Source organism: Falco cherrug, chromosome 9 (genome assembly GCF_023634085.1).
Source record: "Falco cherrug isolate bFalChe1 chromosome 9, bFalChe1.pri, whole genome shotgun sequence".
Lineage (NCBI taxonomy): Eukaryota > Metazoa > Chordata > Aves > Falconiformes > Falconidae > Falco > Falco cherrug.
The window spans coordinates 12,100,550-12,126,268 of NC_073705.1; the positions used below are offsets into that span (position 1 = coordinate 12,100,550).

Consider the following 25,719-nt stretch of genomic DNA (forward strand, 5'->3'; position numbering starts at 1 on the left):
AAAGCAGCACAGAGGATATAAGTGTAGGTGTTTATGCTGTTATAGCTTGAATATTCTTACCTTACATGAAAGGGTCTGATTTATTGTAGGTATATGGCCTGCATGTTGAGGAATTGTGTATCACAGGGCTTTGTCAGGTTGAAAATGTACTTCGTTTATTTAGTTGTATTGACAGTTTCAGAAGAGTTTTCTTCCTTTTATTTAACTGACAAGAGCGAATGTAGGTATAAGAAAAATTATTTCCTGCTAGAGTTTCCTCATTGCACTTCTGCACTTTTTGTTTGTTTCTACCAATAACATATTGTGCTTTTGTGAAAGGGGCTATTGGGAAACAGCTTTCAAACCAGCTAAATGCACTTAGATTTGGCTGCGTATCCTGTAATGTCCACTTATGACAGCCTAGCCCAGGTAGGCTAGCTTTGAGGTCTGCAATTGCATGGTGTCTTCCATGCTTTCTCAAGCGCTGGCTTCTTAAATTACACCAAGTTCAGTCTTGCAATGTGCTCCTCTGCCGAGTCGTGTATCTCTCCAGTTCAAGTGTGAGATAAATACTTGCCCTGCATGAGAACTGTAAGTCAGTGCACCTAAAAATGACAGAAACTGCAACTCTCCAAAGTATGCTAGCAAGTATGCTAAAGAATAGAGCAATATATGGCTGATAATTGTATGCTTGTGTGAGCAGACAGTAAAGAAAGACTGTATTTTTTCCACTGAGAGCCCAGGTCATATACCTGTAATATGTATGGAGCATGAGAGATTCTAAGCAGGAAGAAGTCAGATTGAAATAATAAATAAAATTCCTTTTTGTCAGTGAACACAGCCTCCAGCTTGCACAATAAATAACCTGGGGAAGAAGCATCTTTTGGAAGTGTAACACATGGTCTTCAGGAGCCTTTTGGGCCTCGTCTTCCATAGGACTCCACTTGATTCAGCAGTCACTGTCTAGGTGATAACACCATTACACAAATAGACTTCAGGCTAGACCAGAAAAGCTGTAACTTGCACTGGGAGATTTCCCCTAGTTTTGTGAGAGTATGGACTGTAAATATGAAGGCTGGTATTCCTTCCTTTTCCTTTTATCTAACCCAGCTTGCTCTGTGACTGCAATTGCTGAGATCACTATGGAGAGACAGAATCGGGGAAGAGAATTTTAAGCTATTTTATCTATTCTTTATTTAAAAATAGGGGCTCACTGTTTATTTTGTGATACAGACCAGGCATCTGTACCCAGGATTACTGAGAAGAGATATTTGTAGCTTGCTGCATTTGGGTTACAGATCTTTGACCCTGCCAGAGCTTTAGATGAAGGCTTCATGTACCGTAACAATAAGTAATAACACTCTGCGCTCTCTAGTACAGTGAAACGGTAGTCCCATGTAGGACTGCTGCTAAGTCTGTGGTGTGTAATGTACCTGTAAGGATGCCTTTAGCTTCTTTCTCTCAAAGCCAGGCTTCACTACATTTTTCTGTCTAAGCTTTTACAGTTCTTGGAGTAGTTTAAAGGCTACTCTGGCATGCCTTAGGCTCCTGTAATGAAGCATTTTGCTTTTCTGATGATGATTAATGCCTCTGCTTTTTAAGTTCTGTTCTTAACTCTTCCTGTTTCCTGTCGCTGCTTTCTCTTCCTAGCACATGCTGCCAGTGGATCGGGGCTGGGACCAGGTGAGGCAGTGTGTCTGCTGACTGTTTAGGTGATAGATAATTGTGCCCTACATAGCGTCAGCCCAGCTTCCTCTTGAACTAGCTAGAAGCTGATTGGCATTAAAAGAATTGTCTCAGATCTTGAATTAGCAGGTATCTTCAACTTGGAAAAGGGCTTTATAACTGGCAGTGTGGCCACTGGCCCCCTCTTTCTTAGGGAGCCCTTTAAAAGAACTTTGTGACGTTGCTGCTCTTGTTTCACCTCCCCCATGGGAGAAATAGGACATGTTCATATAATTGTTAGAGCCACATACAGATCACGTAAGATTCTTGTTGAAAGCTGGAGGCTGGAGCTGAGCTAGTATAGACATGAAGCATTCACTGCAGAAACTTCAGTAACAGTTCCTGGCTTAGGATGTTCTTTTTATTTTTCTTTGTTTGCTATTAAAGGCAACTGTTAAAATAACCTTTAGATATGCCATGGAGTTTTGTTTTGGTTTTAGCATCTAGGAGTTAGCATCTTGAACTGCAGTGAGACATTTATGGAAACGTAAGGGGAAAGCAGATCTGGTTTTAGCCAGTCTCTGTTGAAATACTGCCTCCTCTTTAAAATTAATGGTGTAGTATCCCAGCCCTCAAGGTCAGCACATACTCACCCTCACCATAGTTGGAACAATTTTGCTCACAGCTGTTCTCTGCCAGAAGGTGGTGGTCCTAGTCTGAAGAGAAATGCTTTAGTTCTCTTTTGGGAATAGAGCAGAGAGCAACTCCAGTTCTCCTGAACTTATCAGTTACAAGAACATGAAAGCCTGTTGGGAATCTGAATGCAGGCATAGATACAGAAGCAGTTTTGATATTCCCTGCAGCAAGTGAGGTTTTCTGGTTGGTGTAGTTCTGTCTTTGCAGAGCATCCTCTGAATTTTTTGTGTCATGCAACAACATTGGGAACGTGACTTCGTGTCTTTGTCTTGATGCCTTGAGCCTCTCCTAACATATTGCTTACAAGTTGTCTAACAAGCTGTATTAGTACCTGGTTTTACATGAGTCACTGATTGAGAAATAGCAAATCTGAACAGGGCAAGAAATTACTGTGAGAACTGTACTCCAAAATGACAGCCTTGCCCATGCGGGCACCTCAAGGTGACTACGTGCTGTGTGCTCTGGAGAGAAGGTGCTCTTTTGGCTGGAACAAGCCTGTGTTTTGTGTGGCTTTTCAGTGATTTGTAAGCTTATTGAAGATAATCAGATGTTGGAACCCAGGCTTTTTTACTTGAGTAGATGTTATCATAGCCCGAAAACTCTGAGCAGAGCCACCAGGCACTGGTTCTAGTCTTAAAAAAACATCTAAGCTTTTCAGGACAACTCACTGAGTGGACCTAATGTGGCAATTATGTTGGTGGTGGCCTTGTGCAACTTTCCAGTCAGTCTGGACAGGTTATAGCAAAATAATGCACAATAACATGGCAAAGAAGTTATCATCACCTCTTCAATTTGAAGATGTCTGTGAGGTGCTGCACCCCAGCACTTCCCTGATAAAGTCTGCGGTACCTTATTGGTTCTTCCTGTGAGAACAGCTCTGGCACCTTCTCCCACTCACATACGTTTTTTGTTTTGGTTTTTTTTTCCCTCCCTTTTCCCTGCTCTGTTTTGCGATACAGGCCAAAGTTGCAGAGGAGTTAGCAGCTGCCACAGCACAGGTTTCCCAACTACAGCTGGAGCTGACTGCCCACCAGAAGAAGGAGATGGACCTACGGAAACAGCTGTCTGCTGCCCTGCAAGAGGCAGAGCGACACGAGATGCAGCTCAACAAACTGCAGGCACAGTTAGCAGGTGAGACCTCCTGTGCCTGTTCCATGAGAGCTCCTTTGTCATTCTTTTTCCCCCTTTATAAGTCATAGGTTTTTCCTTTCTTCTGGGGGTATCTGTTCCTGCTTTCCCTAGGATCACTCACAAGGGTATCAAAGAAGGATATCGATGCACTGAAATGTCTAAAGGGTATGTGCATCCTTGTTACCACTGAAAGGGAAGTGGGCCAAATCAGTGAACAAAACCATCCTGTCACAGGGGATGCCTGTTGTAGAAGCAATCTCTTGGCATTACTGTCTAACGTCTTGTAGAGGAACCAGAGATGTTCCAGGGGTTGAAAAGTCATGAGAGATGAGGCATAAGCATTGCCATTTCACACAAGAAGCTCTTAATTCTAGTTCCCGCTGCAGGTGCAAGCTGCGTTGTTGATTTCATTGTGCAAGAGATGCTGTTCCTTCACATCAGTCCCTAAATGTGCTGACCTGCAATACATGTAGCACTGCAACCCACAGTAAAATCTGTTTTTATGCAGAGCTCCAAGAAGCCGCTGAGGACACTCAGACTAGGTTCAAATCTGAGAAGCATAGCCGCAAACAGCTGGACATGAAGATTACAGCACTGGAAGAAGAGCTAACGGACCTAAAAGTGGAAAAAGAGACTCTTGAAAGGGTACGTCTGGTGCCAACATTAGAGATGCAGGGTTTAAGTTATTTGCTGAAATTTAACCCAATATTCTTGCTTGTAAATATGCAAGTTAGGTAAATCTTGATTCATCTGCAGGCAAGGATCCCTGTGCTAGTGGATCCTTTATGCTCATGTGATTTATTTTTTTTTTTTAAATATCTTAGCCAGTAATTTGTTAACCCTCCTACCTCTAAAATAATCTCAGCTTGATTTTAAAGTATTAATGTTCCCTGCTCAAAGAAGCTCTTTCTGCATGTGGCAGAAAAGTTACTTTGGTGCTGTCTGGCTTATTCTGTGTTCTGTTCTATATTGCAGAATCTTGCAGAGAGGAAGAAGAAGTCCCTCTCGGAGAGAGCTCAAGCAGAAGAAGAGATGGAAGAAATACGCAGATCGTATCAGCAGGAACTGGACAAGCTTCGGCAGTTGCTGAAAAAGGCACGGACTTCAACTGACCAGGCAGCAGCAGAGCAGGTGAGGAGTCACGGGAGCTTCTCTAACAAGCATCTGGGAGGCTTGTAGGAATCTACAGGCAGGAAATGGTTGTGAAAATGCTCAGGCAGTGGGAGAATAAAAATGTTTTCGCCTTGATTTTAGGGGTTAACTTGAACACAGCATTCACTTTGTTGTCTTTCTGAAATGTTTTTGCTGGTGTTCGTTAGCCCTGCTTCTGACTTCAGAATTTACACTGATGTCTCTTAAGGAGGTGCACAATTTGAGAGGGGAGGAAGGCTGCTAGGTTCCCGTAATTCTCTGACTTCAATCACAGGCCACGGATGTGGCTGCAAAGTTTTGGTGCAGCACTGATGCAGGCTGGCATGCAGCATCAGATTTAGACTGTGTTACAAAGAGAGTGTCAAACTGAGGAAAGGAGAGGCACCAGACTGAGTTCATAATAGAGAGATTACAGGACTGCTGATGAGTGAAAGACTGCTTAGAAACTTGCCCAGAGATCCGAAATCTGAGCCAGACCTTCAGGCCAGCCTGGGGGATTGTGGCTGGAATTGAACTCTGAAGTGTTGGGCAGGAATTGGTGACAGCTGCAGGGCTGCGTTCTGCATGTAGATATTCCAGCCTAGGGCAGGAGAAGTTGTCCAGCCCCAGGTTTTCAGCCATTTCAGCCATTCAGACTGTGTGTGTGTCTAATGATGTCTCTTACATGGTGGGCAGATATCGCTTATCCAGGCAGAGCTGGAATCCCAGTGGGAAGCAAAATGTGAACGTACACTGGCCTCAGCCAAGGAGCAGCATGTTAGACAGTTCCAGGAGGTGTGTGAGCAGAGAGACTCCTTGCAGCAGCAGGTGTCCCAGCTGGAAGAGAAGGTAAAGGGCTGTTCTTTATTGCTGAAATGTAATGCCAAAACCCCAGTAACTGTAACCACGGTCCTCTCCCACCTAACTGTAGCTTGACTTTTTAATTTCTTGACTGTTAGGGAATTTGGTCTTGTCTGCAAGATGTGTCTGTACTTGTACCTGTTACGTTGAGTTGGTGGGCTAGTGAATTTACTGCTGCAGTAGAAAGATAAGGTGATGTCTCAGACAGTCTAAAGCAACAGCTACAATCTGTTCTGCTTATCTGCACGGTTCTGAGTGATCCTTTTTGAACAGAAACTGTTTTGAAGTGGATGACACTGAGAGGGGCTGTAAACTGATGGGCTCTAGTTCTTGTCTTTCAGCTTGCGGCTCTAAAACACTTGAAAAAAGCAGAGGAGCAAAAATTGTCTGAGTTTCAGCAACATTTGGAGCAACTAGAGCCTATCAAAGAAAAGGTAAAGGGAGTAACATGGCTGTTGAACGTGAACTGGAGTGCAGTAATCGCTAGCCTCAGACTACCTATGTCCAGAATAACAAGAACATGAGTTCCAGAATATACGAGGGAAGGAATAACTTCATGTTGCTTCCAGCAAACCAGAACAGGTCCAGTGATATGACCCAGCCTGAGATCTCAGTAATGCTGTGCCCCTTCTTGGTGTTACTTGAAGAGCTAACGATGCAGTTGTGGACCTTCAAGGTTTTGGCTTGGTTAGATATCATTATTTTGGTGCTGTTACTTTCAGCCAAGTCTTTTGCAACTCTCTATCAAAGGTCCTGCTGAAAACGCCACTCAGCAGTTTACACCTCACTAAAAAACTGCTGACAGAGAACCCATCCGTTGAGAGGCTCATTGCAGTGGTGTCTGGAGCTGTTCTAACTTTCGGTTTCGCTTTGGCAGTATTCAGCCTTGCAGTCTGATATTGTGGTGCTGAAGGCTCGCTATGAAGAACGCATCCGAGCCCTGGAGAAGGGTCAGGAGGGATCTTCACCTGCAGACTTCACAGAAGAAGTGAGCTTGGCTATCCAATATTTCTCCTTACTAAGCAAATCTATTTACCTTGAGTTATTTTGCTTTGAGCAGAGACAGGAAGGAAAAACATTGTTTTCTCCACAGTAGCACTGTGTGTCTAGTAGCAGGGTCTACAGAGGAAGAAAGGAGGTGATCTTCCTGCTGCCCAGTTTGTTGCTATATTTTTTTAGGTTAAAATCTAAGATTTGAGGCTTAGATTTAGAAATGGAAAGAATAGTAAGAAAGAAGCATCAGTTTGCCTTGGTTTTGTGCAACCTGCCTCAGTTCTGGAGGGACGGGTTTGATTTATATATAATGGTTCTGAATTAAGATGATGCAATGTATTCTGCTTTGTTATGGGAATTTCTGATTTGAAAAGTGGATTCTTTGAAAACCACACGTTTTTTTGGATTTATTGTTCCTTCACGTGGAGAAGTTTCTGATGTTATGTCCAGTGCTTCACGTGTTAATGAATCTTTGTTTCTTGTCTTGTTCTTTTCCAGGTAAAGAAGATAATGAATGGTGTATTTCAGTCTCTTCGGGGTGAATTTGAGCTGGAAGAGACATACAGTGGCAGGACAGTTCTGGGTGTTGTCATGAACACTATTAAGGTACAACAGTGATTAAAAGATACAAGGTGATCAGTGTGAAAGAATGAGTCTTGGGCTAAAGCTGCAAATTTATGTTGTGAGTCTGAAATAACTGTGAAGCAGAAATTTGTTGTGGGTGACAAAGCAGCCCAGTAGTAGAAGATGATACTGTGATGGTTTGTGTTTAGGATATAACCTACGTTTTCTTTACTCAATTTTTTAAGACTGTAACACTGCAGCTACTCAACAGACAGCAACAGAAACCAGATCATGACAGTAACAAGGAGGAATCTGGAACAGGAGCAGTGAGACAGGCGGCATCGCCTGAAGGAAAGTCTGACCGTGAAGAGCCCATGCAGCATAGCCTGGCACAGCGTGTTGCATTCCCAGCTGACCCTGGGGAAGCAGCCACAGGCTCCGTGGTGTCTGACCAGGAAGGCGAGTCTGCTCCTCTGTCTGCTAGGCCCAGAACTCCTGAGGAGGAGCAGGTGACACAGAGCAGTGGGTTGTCAGAAGAGAAGGTCCAGGGGGAGCATCTCTCTTCCACAGCTGAATCCTGCCTGGATCCTGATGAGGGACCTGTACTGACAGGACAGCCTGTTCCTGAGGTGGATGAGGACGTTGTCCCAGCTGAGCAGAGGCAGGAGAGCAGTCCCATCAGGAAAGCTGAGACTGAACACAGTCCCTCCAGAGTATCTTTGCAGGCAGAAGTTGCAGAATCTTCTGTTCTAGAAGCCAAGCCAGGAGATGCAGATGTGGCAGTGCTTGCAGAAGAGCCAGTCCTGGAGCAGAAGACAGAGGAGCCTGTGGGAGGTTCAGAGCCCCCTCCCTTAAATGGGGAGGGAGGGAACTGCACAGACCCGTTAGACGGAGCTATCCCCGAGAAGGAGCCTGCTTCAGTGTCCAAAACAGCACAGCCAAGCTCGGCTATCACCAGAGGAACCCCCGGACAGCAGGAACTGGGCTCCAGCCCCAGGCAAAAAGATTCCAGGTAAGGTGTGACCGCTGGGGTGGCCACAGCCTCACTCCTGCTGATCAGCTCAGTGTGGTACGGCAGCACACCCAGAGCCCGGTGCAGCTCTGTGGGGCAGCAGGTGTGCAGGGCTGAAGCACCATCAGGGTGCGAGCACTGGGTGGCACGAGCCAGGTGCTGGCCAGGACACGCTCTGCAGGGAGAGACAGGCTGTGTCTGGGTGGAGGCAGCGGTGCCATTGTCCCTGGTGAATGGTTCCCAGCTGAGCGTGCAGTTTCTCTCGGATCTGATACTGATGGCTGCCAGGTCCCAAGGTCGTTATGCACATGCAAACTTTTACTGAACTGGTGAATAGTCTCAGCAGCAAAAGTTTTCCATCATCCTTTAATAGAACTTTTTAAACCAAGATCCTGTCATCTGTGAGCGAGCTGTTAATTCTTTATCATCTTCTAGCCTCTTTGAGGACAACAACTTCTTTGAAACACCATCTCGTAAACCGCTGAAGCCTCTCGTTCCCTCTGAAGAGGAGGATGAGGAGGAAGTGGTATGTATTTTTATCTTCCCACTCCTACCGAACTGGTTCAGGCATTAACCTGTAGCTTGTCTGTGAAATCCTTCCCGTGGCAGTGGAGGACTGACTGGCTCCTGATAGCCGAGCTCAAAGCTCCCTGTATGTTCTCTGTATAGATGGAGTGTCTGGGTGGGTTTGTTGTTGAGTTTAGAGGGATTGCCTGGGCTGAGAGAGCGATGGACACACTCCTGCTGGCATGAGCTAGTGAAACTTGCCAGGTTAATTGAAGGGTTTTAGTGTCCTGTCCCTTCTAGCCTGTAAGCGTCTCTCCTGGAACATTAAGATAGTGTATAAGAAATACAAAAACTTCAGCAATGAGGCTTCTTCTCCTTAAAGCTGACAGATTTCAGAGCCCACACTGTGTAGCAATTACTAAATACTGGGAAGCTGTTAAGACTAACAAGTTTCCCTCTGGTTTGACTTGCAGAGCATGAAGGGGCGTCCCCCTCCAGCTCCACTCTTTGGTGATGATGATGACGATGATCTGGACTGGCTGGGATGAAGAGCTGGCTGATGAGCCTGCGAGCCCCCTCCTCTGGGCGTGGCCTCTTTCTGTGCACTTAGCACTTAACGAGCTGCATATGTGGGACAGCTGTGATCACCCAGGGACTTCCCAGGTTCTCGTACTGCAGACTGATGGGGCCTGAGAGCAGGGGCTCTTTCTGCACTCAGACCCATCGCTCAGACCTGACAAACATGCGCAGAGGTTGAGACGAGCTGAAGGAACCGACCAGTCTTAGTGCACGTTTGTATTGCTGTCCGACTTCTGTGAACCATTGATTCCTTAGTCTGAAACTTTATGCAGATACAAACTTTGTAAAGTGCTTCAGGAGAGCAAGTCTGGCAGGACCCTGCAGTAGGTAACTACTTTTTAAAAAGTCAAGTCTAAAATCTTGTCGTCTTCCCCAGTAAAGATCTCCTTGGAATATTTCTCCTAGTCCCCAGGGTGGCTCCCAGGGACCTCCGTACCATCCCATCACCATGTGTGAGCAACGTGCAGTGGGAGATTTGGCCGAGACACCCCAGGCAGGTGTTTTCTGTGGGCACCAGCTCCCCGCAGGCAGCTTGGGGACAGCCCCGGGGCTGAGGTGGTTGGGCTCATCACTGTTGTATGTTCTACGGCACACGTGGTGCTGGCTGACCCCCAGCCTGCTGGGCAGGGCCACCTGTCAGCGGTTCTGAAAGCCGGGGCTCTCTTAGACCAATGCTCCAAGCACAGATGTAGCATCTAGGAACTGTGGCTGTAAGAAGCCAAATCCCCAGCTGTGTTTTACAGAGGACCCCAAGGCTCAGAGAGACCTCACAAAAGTGATTCGCTGCGCAGCCAGCTTATCTCCTCTTATCTTTGCATCCAGAGGTGAGATGGTTTTGGTTTTTTCCCACTGGGTTATGTACGTTTCACTGGCGGTGAAAGCAGCAATGCAGATTTGTAATCTGCTGCTGAGAGAGAGGGAGAGAGTTGCTGTAGGCAGCCGAGCCCATCTCCTGTGCCTTTTTCTCTGCTACTGATTAAAGTGTGATGATCATAGCAAAATTAAAACTTAGTAATAGGATGTAAGTTATAACCCAACCTCCCCTGGGCTCTGCTGGCAGCCAGGGGTTTGGGATATAACTTTTCAGTCTTAAGTGGACCAAGAAAGGAAAGCAGTGAGGATAGAGAGTTGGGCAAACACCTTGGATTTCTCATAGCATTTTTACTTCTACATTTATTGGCACTAATGCAACTTAAAACTATGAGCAGGTCTTTGTATCTTTAAAACAAATAACCCCCTCTTCACTTAATAAACTGGAAGCGCTTAAAATAATTCTACTACAGTTTAGTTTCTACAACTGCCTCCTATCTTAAATAAAATTGATTATTGTCCTCCTAAATGTGATTTCTTGGGAGGAAAAAATAAGAAAAGGTGCTGGGCATCCCTGTTTGGGAATGTAGGAGGGTGGCAGGTCCCTGCCCCTGCGCTGCGTGCCCAGCCCAGCACACTGCCAAATGCAGCTGTAATTGTGGAAGAGACCAAAGCCTGTGAAACAGCCAACCTGCGGCCGAGCAGACACTGATCTGGCAGGGTAAACTGCTGGGGGTTCCTGGGGAGCCACTCCAGAAGTCAAAGCACCAAATAGTTACTCGTTGCTGGGTGACTCTGTGTGTGACGGTGTGTGAAACCCAGATTTTCTGGGGTCCCCCCTTCCTTGTGCTGGTCTGAGTGTAGGTACCCTGAAGCAGCCTCTGCCCCCCCCAGCTGGGGCAGTGTCCCAGTGGAGCTCGTTGCTAATACTAACAAAATCCACTTCTTGTTTCCTGTTACAGATGGGCAACCTGAGGGATTTGCATTTCACTTCTTGAAAAATAAAAGTGCAATTAAACCTGTATTTTTGTTTGCATGGCCTTTAGGTTAGTGAAACACTTGAAAACTGACTTAGCTGTGACGTAAATCAGGAATCACTTGATCTGGAAACGCTTCTGGGGAGTGTTTTTGCTGTTAAACCCCTCTCCTGGGAGAGGAGGGGAGGTCCCTTTGTGCCGTGACTGTGGCTGTCTCGTTGTGCGAGAAGCTGAAGTGCAAAAGCCAGTGGCGATGTAGGCAGGGGTCACTCCCCTGCTTCTCCACGGGGCTTCAGGGGAGAGGGACCTCGGGCATCACAAGGGCTCGCAGCAGTGCGGTCCCTCCTAAGTTGGCTCTGCGGGTGCAGGAGGGTGCCCGCTCTGGCAGTGTCCTAGCAGCTCTGCTGTGCCCGTCTGCTCTGGGCATGGCTTGGGGTGCAAAAGATTTGGGGTGCAAGAGATTTGAAGCTTGTCCTTTAAAAAGCAGGCACAGCAGGTAATGCAACTACTTCCCCACCTTGGCGTCTCCCTGTACCTTGGGCGTTTTTTTTCTGGCTTAGTCTCGGGACTTAAAATAAACCACGTTTGTTCTCTGCACCCTTGGGTGCGGGAGGGGTGAACATGAGGAAGGTCTGGGCTTCGGGAGTGGACAGCAGGCTCTGGGAGCCACGGGTGCCAGGCCATGAGGAGGGGCAGGCGCTGTCAGGGCAGGCTGCAGGGGGGCTGTGTCTGCTCCTGGGTGCTGGTTTGTGGCTGAGGGGGTGTTGTTGGATGGAGCTGGGGCTCGACACCCCGGAGCCGAACCCCCAGCTCCATGCCTGGGCCCTGGTCATCGCCCAGCCCCTTCCCTGCCCGCCGGGAGCAGAGGCAGCGCGTTGTTCTCGGTGCAGAGCTCTCCCTGCCCGGGATGCACAGAAAAACCACTGGAGACGGTGCTGGGGCCACATCTGCCTTTAATGTGTCCCACGTCTGTGTGGGGCTGTGCCCTTCCCCAGCTGCCACGTGCGCCACTCCGGGCTCTTTTCTAAGGGGAAAGGGCTTTTTTAATTGCTTTTGAACAGTTTCACCCACAGAAAAGCACTATGGCACCTTTCCCGTCCCCTTTCACCCCGTCCTCGCTGCCTGATGAGGTGGACTGAAGCGCAGCCGAGGGGATTTTCCAGCCTCTGGGACTACCACACCGGGAAGCACGTGTGGCCCCACGCTGCGACTCCTGCCGAGCTGCCGCCGCGGGGTCCAGAGGTACCGGGAATACGAACACAACACAAACAGAGCCAGACCCCGGGGGGTGAAGGAGAGCGCGCAATAAGTTAATTTTTAAAGAGTCTGATGCCTCGGGGCTCGTGTGCGAGGCAGCTGAGAGCGTCCTGCATGCCTGGGCTGGATCCTGGGAGGTGCTGAGCCCTGGCCTTGGCCCCCTCCCTGCCTGCCTCGCCGGGGCTGAGCCACCCGTGGCCCGAACAGTCCCTGACCCGCTGTTGGGTCCATCCTGGCTGCTCCGGGGGCGGCGGGGGCTGCAGTGCGGGACAGGAGCCCCTCTTCCCCATCCAGACCTACTTGAGGAAGACGAGCAGGAAGAAGGTGGAGACGATGAGGATGAGGATGCCGGCAGCGAAGCCGAGGCGCAGGTTCTCCATGGAGGCGAGGGGGGGCTGCGTGTCCAGCAGCAGCCCCCGTCCTGGCAGCCCCAGCACGAGGGTGCCTGGCACCTCGGAGCCACGGCGAAGGCCGCAGGGGGACACCGTGCTGCTCACTGCGAAGACGGGGGTGTGAGCCGTGCATGACACTGCCACAGAGCGCGCCGAGGCTTGGTGGGTGTTTGGGGGGGCACTGCTGCCCCCCTCCTCCTCCCCACGCAGGGTCCGCGAGGCTGGCATCGCCCCAGGACCACCCGGACCCAGCTCAGGCACCAGCGTCACCATCCTGCAGAAGGGGCAGCTGATGAAGGCGACGGCAGCGGCGCGGCACACCAGCTTGCGCAGGCAGCTCAGGCAGAGGGAATGGCGGCAGGGCAGCTGCTGGGGGGCTCGCCCCCCCCCGGCACCCCAATACGCCTCGTAGCAGATCCCGCACTCCCCGCCGCTCTCCGGCCCCACCGCCATGGTGCTGCGGGCGGGCACAGCCGGGCCGGCCCCGCTTTTGAAGGCAGGAGGGGGACGGTGGCCGTGCCCAGGCAGGCAGGGGGGGCGGCGTGGCCACCCCCCCACTGAACTTCAGTCTGGCCCCAGGGCGCCTGGTGGCCGCTGGACCGGCACGTTCCCCCTCAGCAGCACGTGTTGCCCCAAAACAAACCTTGCTTTTCCCTTCCCTTCTACAAATCCGCTATATTCTCGATATTTCCCCATGTGTGGGGGGTTTCTGGGATTTTTTTTAGGATGAGCTCACCAGTGGGGGACAACGGCCCCGCTGTGCATCCATTCCACACCGGACCTGGATGTACGTGTCGCCTGGCACAGGAGATGAACCATCACGGGCAAAGGGTGGCTGCGGACCACCACGGCCCCTGCGCTGCTTGAGGCTGGATGTGGGCAAAAGGCAAGGATGCATTTTTTTTTAAATTCTTTTTTAATTCTTTTTTTCCCGGTCTCTGAAAATGCCTGAGCACAGCTTGGGGTGACACAGGGCGTCACTACGTGGGAACAAGCTGGTGGTCCCCAGGCTCCCAGGTGATGCTGCAGCTGTTGTGGTGTCCCAGTACACGGCTGAGCAGGGTTGGCCCCGCAGGTACGTGGGGCTGTGGTGGCGCTGGGGACGAAGGGCACCCCCGGCACTGCCGATGCTGCAGGCACTTATTTACGGGTTCGCAGCGGACCTTGCCCGGTGCTCCTGTCACTCATTACCCCCCCCAGCACAGCCTGGGCTGCGAAGGCGGCCGGCAGTCGCAGGCTGGGCTGGGCTGGGCTGGAGGGGGCAGTTTGCAGCTTTGCTGCTGCTGAGCAGGTCTGGGGGCGGCCGCAGAACTGGGGTGTCTCTCCCCCCTCCCCAGCCAGACACGCGGGGCTCTCAGTGTGGTCCCTGGGGGAGCGGGGTGCGAGGCAGGGCTCCCTGCGGGGCTGGGGCCCTGCAGATGCCTGGGACCCACCACCCTCCCCGCTGCCTCGCCGTGCTTCATCCCTTGGCAGGTTGGCACCTGACACCGTCCTCCTTCCTCATCCTGCGGGATGCCAAGCACCTCCGCTGCCTGCACCCTGCCCAGGCGAGGGGGAGCACGTCAGCCCCTCCTAGACCCTTCCTGCCCTCATCTGCGCGTCTTTTCCAGGGCTCCCCTTGCTGCACCCCAACCACCAGCTGCTTTGTGTGTGTCCCCCTTGCCAGGTCCCCACCCAAGCACCCGGCAAGTCCCTGGATGGGACCTGCTGGCTCCAATGCGCAGCAGTACCTCAACGTGGAGGCAGAGGCTGCAGCAGGGAAATGTCCCCAGCGGCTCTCCCCAAAGGGCTCAGCCAGGGCCACACAGATCCAGGCCTGGCTCTGCCGCTGCCGCACATATCACAGGACTGCTGGCGGCACACAGCACTGCACTGGCCACCTCCCTGAGGCCACCACGTGCCCCGCAGGGATGCTCTGCACAGTCATGGCCACATGTGAGGTGAGCCCAGTGGAAGGTCCAAGGTCTCCCGCTGCCTGGATGTCCCCAGAGCTGTTCTGCAGCGAGCAACATCCTCGCAGGAGTCCAAGATCCTCAAATTCTTCCTGGTTTGACGTGGGAGAGGAGGAGGAGGTGACACCGGGACAGCCAGGCACGTGGCGGCTCTGCCACTGCTCTGGAGCCCCTGGCTTTCAAGCGTCCTCCCCCTCCAGAAGGAAGAAGGCAGCAAAAAAACACCAGCAGAAACCAGCTGCTTTTAATAGCTTCTCCCGGGGGAAGGGCTGCGGTGGAACCCGGCTTATGCATTTTATACTTCAAGGTCAAGAGACAAAAAGACAAGACTGGGCTCGTTACTTATTAATGATGATGGAGAACTACCTGCACGCCAATACACAGAGGCAATGCAGAGCTGCACTGGGCACAGCCCCAGCCCACCCGCTCAGTGCCGGACTCGTGCAGGCTGTTGGGCGGCAGCAAGGTTTTCTGCTCCCAACACGTGTTTTTTGGGATGAGGGATGGCACCGGGCTCCTCCGGCCACGCTGGATCCCCCCACCCTGAGTCCTGGAGCTGGGGCCGTTGCAGACTTTCCCCTACCACAGGAGCACAAATGAGGGGTGGGGGAGCTCCTTGCTCTGCTCTGGCACCCGCTGCCCGTGGCTGCAGCCCCTAACACACTGCCAGGGGTCGCCAGAGCAGAAGCCCCAGGCCTCTGGCATGACCAAGGGTCAAGGCACCATCAGCACTCCACAGCATCACACGCCCCAGCTGAATCCTCCCGCAGGAGAGTCACCCAGCTCTGGGCAACAGCGCAGGAGCGCAGCAGTGCCCTGGCCACAGCGCAGGAGCTGCGAGGTCACAGCGGCTTCAGAGACGGCACCGACCGTGTCCCTGCTGAGCCAGGGCTGTTTCTGAAGGCAAATACATGAGCCAGAGAGGAGGGGCCATGGGTGCCCCCAGTTCCATCACCCAGTGCCCCCAGGCAAAGGGATGCTGGGCGGGCAGGCAGGAGGGGAGGACGCAGATGAAGAAGGAACCCAAGGCAGAGGCTGAGAAGCCATCGGGGAACACGGCGGCTGCTGAGACCCCTGGGTGCAGCCAGCTGGGGGCCGTGCACGGGGAGGGCAGTGCTGGTCATGCTGGGCGAGTGTCTGCTTAATACTGACACGGAGTAAACAGGGCCGTGGGTCCGGGCAGGGGTGCCGGAGGCAGTGCCGGGCAGCCTCACCTCCCGCCACCCTGCCTAGCCGCTGTGGAAGATGCGGATGCGCTGGGCGATGTCCTTGCGGCACAGGGGGCAAGTGCGCAGCTGCTCGCAGCAGGTCTGGCAGCAGCAGACGTGGCCGCAGGGCAGGAAAATCATCTGGGTCTGGGGGAAGAGACAGGAGAGGGCACAGAGGCTGTTGCTGTCCCAGAACGCTCATCCCAGCACCACGTGGGAGGAAACCAGGCTGGAGGAGATGGGGATCAGCCAGGGGGTGTCACCGCACGGGAGGCAGACCCTGCACCCCCATCTCCGTCCCCAGGCATGGGGCTGGGCGCATGTGAGGGGCTGCGCTGCACAGACAGTGAGCGCAAAGGGCCCGAGGGCAGGACAGCCCTGCGAATGCTCCCCACAGCTGCTGCGAGCACAGACGGGCTCAGGAGCTCGGCAAGGTCCTTCCCAAGCCCATGAGGAGCCCTGCCTCCTTCTCTGCTTTCATGCCTGAGCCAGGCTGTGCTGGGGAGCTGGAGGGATGAGCACCCAGGCACGGCCCAGGGCCAGGCTGGGGGTACGGATACGGGGGGACGTGCTGGATGCTGCCCTCACCCCACCCCCTGCTCCAGCACTGCACTGGTGCTAGGGTCTCACCTCCTGCTCCATGCAGACAACGCACTCTGACTTCTTCTCATCCCACTGCAGCGGTGGAGCCGTCGGGACCACAGGGCTCAGCAGCTCCTCGAAGGGAGCGCTGGGCTCCGGGGCGGCAGGGACCTCCTCGCTCACTGTCCTCAGCAGCTCTGCAACCACAAGCAGGAGGTCTGAGCACCAGGAGAGCCGTTCAGCTCCCGCCCACCCACCATGCAGGGGATGGCTACAAGCAGGTAGGCGCTTGGGCTCCGTTACATCAGAAAGTCGTATTTTTTTACATATATTGGGAGCAGCTTGACAGCGCAGCCTGGCCCTGCGTATCTCCCGACGCAAGGCTCAGGTACCTGCTGCGAGTGTAAAATACGTCAGAGACCAGGCAGAGAAGAACTAGTGGTACCTGGGATTGTCCTGGCCACAGCCAGGACCTCCTGAGCTCGCTTGAGGATGGCACGCTGCAGGCCAGCCTCCGTCACGCCGATCTGTGGTGCAAGGGGAGAGCTGTTAGCTCCCGGAGGGGAAAGGGGACTCGTGTCCCGCAGGGGACACTGCAAACTCTTGGGCCTCGCTGGCAGGACCTGGCCATGCCAAGGGAAGCACCTCCATCAGGCATCAAAGCCAGGTAAGGGGATTGCCCTGGTGCCATTTCTACTACAAAGAGCATTTGCAGGATGCCGAAGGCCAAAGCCAAGCTACAGCTCACCCTGCAAGCGCCCTGGGAGAGCTGCTGCTGGCTGGGACGGGGCACAGAGCAGCAGTGGCACCTCTCCTTGCTGGGGGGTGACACACCAGGAGCACCAACACTCCCTCCTGCCAGCCCCGCCACGGGCACAGCCCAGCTCGGAGCAAGGGCACGTTCAGCCGGTGTCGCCCTGCACTGTTTATCTGCTGTCTCGTACCTTTTCCAGGTCACCGGCAGTCATGGTGCTGAGTGCTTGCAAGGATATTCGATGGTGTGCAAAGACTGGCACGTACTGTTCAGCAGACAGCTCAATTAAAAGGTTCACCAGCTGCCGCTCCAAGCCCTCCTCCTGCAAAACACAAAGTGAGCTCCCAGACTTCGCTCTCGGGGAAAGGCACAGGGACAGGCAGCAGCAAGAGCGGGCACCGTGCTCATTCCTGCCCTCTGCCCCGCTCCGGAGAGTTCTGCACCCCTGAAGACACTACAGCCCGAAAGCCCAGCAGCAGGAGCAACAATTCTACGAGCACAATTCCAAATGCTGTGTTTTGGGAAGGATGGAACAGACCGTGTTTTGGCAGCCGATGTCTGCAAGAGCACCTGCTTTGCAAACTGGAGCTGCAGCACGGGCAGAGCCCAGCTCCATCCCTGGGCCACCCCCGTGAGTATTTTAGCAGCAGAGTCCCAGCTCAGGACGTCGGGGCAGGAACGACAGGAGCTGCTGCACTCGGGGGGATTTGCAGGGGAATTTGCGGAGCCAGGCAGAGGCGTTTGGGCATTTAGCTGGAACAAAAAGCCCTGCCTGGAAGGCACGTGGAGTCCTTTGCTCCTGCCGAGCAGCGTGATGGTGGGATGGCAGCTCCCCACAACCTCCACTGCACAGGAACAACAGGGGGGCCGCTGGGTGCCACGATGGCTTCACTGCACCCCGGGGGCTGCCCCGGCTTGTCACCCTGCGCGAGGGGTCTGTGCCCCCCCCCACTCCCTGCCTTAGCTGCGCCGGCGGGCCCAGGCAGGGCTGCCCGCACTCCCCCCAACTGCAGAGCGAAGCAGAGCGACGGTGAAAGCATCAACTGCGGCAGCGACCTGGAGTTTCAGGGAGAGTGGCTTCTGGTTCAGCAGGCGCTGGTACTGGATCAGCCAGTAGTTCTCCTGTTTGGTTTCGCTCTTTGCCTCCATTTCCAGCTGAAAAAGAAACTCGTTCCTTCAACAGCCCGAGGCAACGTCGCAAGCGTTCCTTCAACAGCCCGAGGCAACGTCGCAAGCGGTATTTAGGGATGCTCCAGTCGGACGTGTAGGGGGGAAACCCTGCGGAGGGCCAGCTCAGAGCGCTCGACAGGCACACCTACGGCCAGGCAGGCATTTCTGACCTTCTGCGGGCTGGCCCCACCCTGACGCCCCCTCCCCCCCAGCCAGCCTAGGGCTGTGCAGCCCCTCCGCTCACATTGCCCCAGATGCTGGAGCCTGGTCTCCTGAAGCTCAGGCTCCTGCAGGTCTCTGGGATGACAAGCCCACACGCAGGACCGAGGCGGGATTGCGTTCATCCCCCTACAACTCTTCTGACGGGGAAGACTGATGGCGATGGTGCCTCATGCTGCAGCGGCGAGTGCCACTAACTGCGTCCCCAAGAGCTCTCATTAGCACTTTCTGAAGTTAAATTAAGTCTCTGGAGCTGGACACAACTCCAAGCCTTCCTCTGCTCCCCTTTATGCCCCTGCGGACCACCAGACTCTCCCCGCAGTCAGCCCAGTGCTTTCTCATCTACAGCACCCAGTGAGAAGCCTCCATTACCAGTATCTGTCGCAGTTCTTCTTCCCTTTGCTTCTTTTCTTTGAGCAGCTGCTGCAGCAGGTAGCCAAGCGCTTGCCGTTGCTCTGCGATCACCCCCTGCAAGGGAAGGACTCTGGCACCCCCATCCCCGCACCACCCGGCTGCCAGCAACCACCCTGCCCCCACGTCCAGCAAAGCACTTACCGTACCCAAAATGCTCACATCAGAGGGGGAAGCTCTGGGCTCCACAGGCACTCAGCCCAGCCGAGCAGACAGCCTGGAGCCCCCCAGTAGCTGGGATCCCCCCAGTAGCTGGCATGGCAGACCCCAGCCGAACCCGTTTCTGCCATTATCCCCTACCTGCCCCCCCCCCCCAGCACACCCCGGGCACCCCCAGACCGCGCTGGCTGCAGCAGCTCTGCATCACTCCATCAGTTCAGGCGGTGGCACTACAAGTGTTCGCAGCCCCCCTCCCCAACTAAGGACCACCTGACAGGAGGTCTAGAAGCCTGCAGGCACGCGGGGGAGGCCAGAAGTGAGCTCCCCGTGCCTTTGGGCAGCTTGCTCTCACCGGGGTCTCGCACCAGGCACCACCGGGTACCAGGGCAAGGTAAGGCATCGCTGCAGCCACACCGCTGGGAAATGAGGAGGCTGATAACCGCAGGGATGTCAGACCTGTGGCATCTCTGCGTGGTCCTGTCCCAGCTTGCTCATAGCAGCTGGGAGGACCGTTACCTGAGCAGAAGCCAGCAGTCATCAGCCACAGGGACTGCAGATGTCCATGGAAAAAAAGGGATAAGGATGCTGCTAGAAGGCTGACCTCCTCAAGGAGTGTGGGGAAACCTTCCCTGAGCAGCACCTGGACCCTACCCGGGGTGTTTAAGCAGGAGGACAGTCTCTCACAGGCAAAGCCCACCATTAGCTCATCTAGGAAGCATCAGAACCCCGGCCGAGGTGAGAGGGACAAGTAATGACGCGTGGGAGCTGCTCCAGCCAAGAAACCCAGGCAGCTTTGGCTACCCTTGAGATGAGCCCACACCGTGGACACCCCGCCACCATTGCTCTCTCCCCGACTGACCCTGCGAGAAACTTGTGTAAGCACCTCCCTTTCGCAGGGTGTCTTTGGCTGTTCCCACTTTCCAATAATTTTTTAAGTTTGTTACTACGGCACCTGTATCCTGGCGGGGGGCAGGGGGAAGCAGCTGCCTGCGGCACGGGAGGGATGAGGCACAACTGCAGAAAAGCTTCTGCCAAAGCGCTGCGTGGGCACTGCCACAGCCCCCGCAGGGAGCCCGTGGGCTGCAGGTGGATGAAGATGTGGATCCCTGGTTTCTTAGCATCCAGTGATGAAGCTGCAAATGTACTGTGCTGCCTGCTGGGCTGCAGGTGGGTACCAGGGCTGAGCCTGGGTTTCTGCCCTGCCCTGGAGCTCCTGTGCTGCTCACTAACTGGAACCACCCAAGTCCAGTGCCACGTGAACTACATCTGCCTGGGGTTCCTTGGCCGTCCCTGCAGGAACGTTGGGTGGTCCCCACCAACACGGCAGCGCTGTACAGAGGAGCTGCAGAGCTGAGGTAGCATAACCCAAAGCTGACACTTCAACGTGTCCAGCGCAGGGCTCGGAGGCAACCCTGTTGTAAATCAACGCTTACCAGCCTGCTGCGTGCGCTGCTCTCGGAAAGTACGCGCTGTTTGCTACCGATTCCAGCCTGACTAAACAGGTGACCTAACCTGGCAAACAGCACACACAAGAAAACAGCTGATGCAAAGGCGTAACAACAAAAGTTAAAGCCAAGCTGCTTAAGCCAAGCTCGACGTTCCTCCATGTGTGACTGCGGATGAAATCAGCCTGTTGAACGGTGGGATGGTGGGGCAGCGCAGCCTGGGAGTCAAGGCTTAGAAATGAAGGGGGAGAGCTGACAGCCATCACTGGCGGGTATTTAAAAATAAAACGCAACACAGAAAGGCAAGAAGACATGCGATGCCAACAACTGGATCACAAAATCCTTCCCCACCCAGTAAACCTGGAACTGCCCATTGCTACCAGGGCTGGCTGGTTTGTCTCTCCCCTGAAAATGCATCGGGATGTTTAGGAGCAGCAGCAACGTTCCCACGTTACAACAACAAAGAGGGTTTTGTGGTGTCCTGCGGGCAAGTACCCTTCTGACTAATCATAAAACCGTCTGGAAACTGCAAGGAGCAAAAGAAGCAAGTGGAGCTTTTGCGATCCCAGAGCAGAGAGAGGGTGGCGGGGCAGCCCCAGCGCCCTACATACCTGCAGCGTCTCTGTGTCCAGTTCTTGCCTCTTTAACTCCAGCTGTGTCAGCTGCAATAACTCTGTTTCTATTAATTTAATCTAAACAGAAGATGAAACATTTTTTACTGACATTTGAAAAGACTTTAGTTTATGCTCTTTTAAATAGAGGTCTAACCGCTGCCCTGGGAGGGATGGCACTGCAGAGCTGCCCAGAAGCCTGGGGAACCTGCTGATGCCCTGCCATGATGCACGCTCTTAGGGCTGCTCTTCGTCTTTAGCTTGAGGAGCTGTGTCCCCTGCTCTCTAATTGTCTCTCTACTCTAAGCACCTTCTGTTCAAGTCTAGAAGCACACTGCAGCCAGTTTGTTCAGCCTGGCCTTTTGTAGCCACTCTGGAAGGCAGCAACTGATTGTCAAAGTCCTCCCGGCACTGCTGCTCAAACTGCAGATGAACTGGGGAAGGGTCCTGGTTCCTAGATGCTCCAGCAAATCCCATAATGATACATGCTCTTTCAGGTGGGGCAACTGAGACACAGAGAGGTGAAGTGAGTTGCCCGATATCCCACAGCAAAGCCAAAATGAGAGCCCAGCTCACATATCTGCCAGGCCACCCACCATTCCCAGGCCATCCACCATCCCCAGGCCACGCTGCTTAATGTGTGCCCCCAACCACGAAATTCCTGCCAACACCAGGGCTCTGCAGCAGGTGGCACCCAGGGCTCCTGCCCCTTCGCTGCCCTGCAGGGTGCTGCTGGGGTGGGCTGGATTTCACCCATAAAAGGTCCAGCCATGGTATCGTGGAACAACCACTCTTTGCTTACAGAGCAAGTGCAAGCGAACTCAAGCAATGGAGAGTCGTTAGGCTTATCTCCTGGGTTCTCCATGCACAATCCACAGGCTTCTAGGAGAGACTAGTCACTGGGTGACTCAGTAGATCCAACCCCTTAAGCTTATCCACCAACTCCTGAACTGAGATCTTTCTGGTAGTTTCAGATCAGGAGAGGGAAGATTCTGGAGCACTGTGCCAGAAACAAGCCACCCATCTTTGTGCATCAGCCACCACCACCTTCCCCATCCTCGGGTACCAGCCACCACCACCTTCCCATCCTCGGGTACCAGCCACCACCATTTTCCCATCCTTGGGCACCAACCATTGCTACTTTCCCATCTTTGGGCACCATCCACTATGACTTTCTGCATCAGCTCTTGCTCCCCCGCCCCAACTATCGCATTGTGCCTTCTGCAGAATGGAGCTCAGAGGCAGGCTGAGCATGGGAAAGAAAAGGCGAACTTATGGCTCAAGGTGCAGTTCTGATGTGCTGGATGGAGATGCAGCGGACTCAAGGGGAAACAGCAGCCCTGCTAAGTACACAGCCTGAAGGAAACTGCCCTTGTGCTTGCCCATCACCCCCACAGAGACAATGCCGGTCTGTCCTCTAGTGACCACTCTCCAGCACTTCATCCCCATTAGCGCTGAGAAGATTGAAGCAATGGCAATTCCATTGCTTCCACGAACCTAAAACCTGCATCCACACACCCTCCTATGGAGCTGGGAGACTGTGGTTTAACTGGCACGGCTCAACGCTTGGTTGCAGAGCTCTTAGCCATACACCAGCTCTGCTCTACGCTCACAGCACCTCGATCTTCCTCGGAAGTGTCTCACCGAGCGGCGGTATGAGCTGAGTAGCTAGTTGCTCTTTCCTCTGACTCACCTGGTTCCTGATCTGCCTGTGCATAAGATCCTTCTTCACTTGGAGAGCTTCGAAGGCAGCTTTCTGCATCTCAATCTAAGGGACAGGCAAAATCCTGCGTAGTGGGGTTGTTGATGCAGCTGCAAAAGGGCTCAGCAACTCTGCGCCCTTGCAGCAGCTCATGAACAGTGCTTGCAACAGCATCATGATTACATCCCGGAGCCCCAAAAGATAAAACCCACTTTACAGACAGACACAAGAGTTATACTCATGTCCTTCAAACACGCATTTTGAACGCTTTGCATGAACTCCGCTCTGGTTTTCAGCAGCACTGAGCACCCAGGCTGTGCAACAGGGCACGGCTGCCCAGCGCTTCTGAAAATGCGCTGCAGAGCCCTCAGGTTCATCTCTACCAGAGACTCTCACAGTTCAGCACACAGCATTAAAATAACTTTCGCACGCAGCCCAGCCCAACCACCATTGCTCCTGTGATCCACTCTTGATCCCGCTTTTGCGTGCAGTCGCTTTCCCTCGATCCCCCCGACAGCCTTTGGCTCCCTTGCCTACCTGCTGCAAGATCTGGCTGACAGCTTTGTTCTGATCCAGCTGTTGCCAAGCCAGGATTTGCTGGAACTTCTGATCCATCTCTGCTAGGCTGCAAGAAGATGGATTTGCCATGGAGTTACTGCTGGGTCTGAGACTCTTGGTGCAAACAAGAGGGAAAACAGGCAACAGAGAATCCAGGAATGGAGACATTGGTTACCGAACAAGGGCCGAGGGCCATGGTGCTGCGCAGCTGAAGCCTGACAGATTTAACACCTCCTTCCCCACAGCCAAACCAAACCTGCCCCACAGACCAAGCCAGAGCAGAAGCACCGCTGGCTGCACGTGCACAGCCTGAAGTCCAGACAAGCCTCAGCAAGCTGCTCAGGTGGTGAGAACTCGTGGTTGGTACTCTGCGCCGGGAAGGGCGTGCTGATGGAGGAGATCCAGCCAACGTGGCCATACCTTGCCCGCACACGCAGGCAGGACCTTGGCTGCCCGCTGTCGGGCAGCTCACAGGCACGCAAGGCTGTTTCTGTTCAATGCCAGATTATAGTTTCCCACCTTGTTGTAAACAGAGCAAGCCAGAACGCTCTCTGTACCTATAGCAATGCAGTAAGTCCTACTTAGATACAAACAGCACCCTTGAGACAACCCTAGGAGGTGAGGAAAGGAATTCTGTGCTAGAGTTTGATACTGAACTGGCTAACACAACGGGAAGACCAGTCTAATTTCATCCTCCATATTTAGCAGAATGTTCAAAGTAAAATAAAGAGCTTAAAAAAGTGATAGTTCATCCAAAGTGTGATTAACATGCATATTCTTGTGGCCAGAAGGCAGTTCACTGAATCAAGTTTGATGGTTTCTTTGAATTGTGTGGTCACCTGCTCTTACACAGCCGCATTCCAGCAGCTGCAGGAGTTCCTGGGTGTATCTATGGGAATTACACTGGGAACTGCTGGAAAAAAAGGGACTTTACAACAGTGCCACCAGCCCCAGACACCTCCCACCATACCTGGAGCACGCCTGGTTGACCAGGTCTTGCCGACGAGACTCGTAGGTCATTTGGATGAGCTTGTTCTTGTAGCTCTCGGCCAGCATTTGTTGCATGGCAGCTGGGAGACAGAAGGGCCGTCAGTCTGCACCAGAAGTGGGTGTCTAGAAGAGGCACCCATGTGCCACCACTGCTACAAGCACTTGCAACTAACAGTGCCTTCTCCCTCATTTCCAGCCCGACCCTGCTTTGTCCATTTCCTTATTTCAGAGCAGATTCACTCAGCTGCAAGAACCGTAACAACTTATAGTGGAATTACCTGAGCAAACTCCACTCTGCCTGGGCTTGCATCTCTCCAGTGCTCAGAGGAGCCCGGTTCCTGCTTACCCATCCTCAGACGGGTGCAGCTCTGCCTGTCCCCCTGTGAGTAATCCGTCCTCGCAGTGGCAACACACCCACCATCTCCCTTGAGACCCCAGTAGATCTGTTCATGGTCACCACGGGCAGAAAAGGCTCCCCAGCACCATTCCCCCCCCCACCGTCTCACAAACCCCACCAGCTAACGTCTGTTTGGTACCTCTGAAGTACAAAGCACTTTGTGTGCTTACACCCAGCCTCACAAACACCGTGTGTGATGCTGTAGCTTCACAGGGAGCACAGCTTGCACCTCAAGGAGAAGCAGCAGTCAGCTGGAGGTGGGTCAGCTGTGGGACACATGCAGCGCTACCCCCTGCCGCTCTGCTCCACCGCACCAAGGAACGCGCCAAGAACGTGTGCCTGACAAAGCACCTCCCGTGTGGCTGTCACTGATTCAGCACATCTCCAGGGGAACCGGGTCTTTGCTTGCACCTGACCACCCCAAAGAGTTGTCTGGACTTACCGGCCACTTCCCTTCTGCGTAGATGCTCTGTCTCCTCCTGTGTTATTGCCATCAGCTGTTCCATCCTTATTCTGCCAAACAACCAAGAACAATTCAGCCGCTCCTTTGAACAAGCACCCTCTCCCTTCTCTCCTGCTCACCCAGCTCAGAGCCTAGAGGCTGGGCAGATCCACCCCGCCACCTGCTCGGAAAGCCACGTGCATCCCAGCAGCACAAAAGTCTCAGTGCTTCCTTGGTAAGGAACCTCTAAGTCTATGGGAGACAACAACAATTTTGCTGAAAATCATGGAGACAATTACTTCTTCGACTGGAAAGCTGATCCTTCTGAGAAACACATCTATGCAACATGTATACACTCTCAGCAAACACGGCGTCTGTCCCTGTTTTTGCTTTCCTTCCTCCTGAAGCTTGATGAGCACTGTAAAGCTGACCTACCTGAGCAGTGCCACTGACAGCAGCCACCTGGCCTCCATTCCTACCTCCCCTGCCCTCATCCCGGCACAAACACACACAACGCCACCTAACAGACCAGGAACTGGTGTGGCTGGAAAACTCTCTGACATGC

At 53.3% G+C, this 25,719-nt stretch overlaps 2 protein-coding genes across 12 annotated transcripts in view; one reads left to right on the top strand and one right to left on the bottom strand.

The window, feature by feature from the left end:
* Window positions 1-10,952, top strand: part of FKBP15 (FKBP prolyl isomerase family member 15) — a 27,686-nt gene extending 16,734 nt beyond the window's left edge. For 3 of the 4 annotated variants that reach the window (XM_055721296.1, XM_055721297.1, XM_055721299.1), the window contains 10 exons: window positions 3,300-3,471; window positions 3,980-4,116; window positions 4,447-4,602; window positions 5,299-5,451; window positions 5,805-5,897; window positions 6,341-6,451; window positions 6,955-7,062; window positions 7,266-8,032; window positions 8,468-8,558; window positions 9,013-10,952. In XM_055721296.1, coding sequence (XP_055577271.1) covers window positions 3,300-3,471; window positions 3,980-4,116; window positions 4,447-4,602; window positions 5,299-5,451; window positions 5,805-5,897; window positions 6,341-6,451; window positions 6,955-7,062; window positions 7,266-8,032; window positions 8,468-8,558; window positions 9,013-9,087 — 1,863 coding nt within the window. In that variant the 3' untranslated portion in view covers window positions 9,088-10,952. The remainder of the gene's footprint in view (window positions 1-3,299; window positions 3,472-3,979; window positions 4,117-4,446; window positions 4,603-5,298; window positions 5,452-5,804; window positions 5,898-6,340; window positions 6,452-6,954; window positions 7,063-7,265; window positions 8,033-8,467; window positions 8,559-9,012) is intronic. The other variant, XM_055721298.1, reaches the window with a different exon arrangement.
* A 3,779-nt stretch (window positions 10,953-14,731) lies between these two features.
* The window catches only part of LRSAM1 (leucine rich repeat and sterile alpha motif containing 1), a 28,005-nt gene continuing 17,017 nt past the window's right edge, over window positions 14,732-25,719 (bottom strand). For 7 of the 8 annotated variants that reach the window (XM_055720444.1, XM_055720446.1, XM_055720445.1 and 4 more), the window contains 11 exons: window positions 25,155-25,225; window positions 24,296-24,395; window positions 23,305-23,392; window positions 22,759-22,833; window positions 21,066-21,146; window positions 18,812-18,907; window positions 18,107-18,205; window positions 17,241-17,372; window positions 16,742-16,823; window positions 16,345-16,493; window positions 14,732-15,861 (listed from right to left, as the gene is read on the bottom strand). In XM_055720444.1, the coding sequence (XP_055576419.1) occupies window positions 15,736-15,861; window positions 16,345-16,493; window positions 16,742-16,823; window positions 17,241-17,372; window positions 18,107-18,205; window positions 18,812-18,907; window positions 21,066-21,146; window positions 22,759-22,833; window positions 23,305-23,392; window positions 24,296-24,395; window positions 25,155-25,225 (1,099 nt within the window). In that variant the 3' untranslated portion in view covers window positions 14,732-15,735. Of the gene's footprint in view, window positions 15,862-16,344; window positions 16,494-16,741; window positions 16,824-17,240; window positions 17,373-18,106; window positions 18,206-18,811; window positions 18,908-21,065; window positions 21,147-22,758; window positions 22,834-23,304; window positions 23,393-24,295; window positions 24,396-25,154; window positions 25,226-25,719 lie in introns of those variants that run through there. The other variant, XM_055720449.1, reaches the window with a different exon arrangement.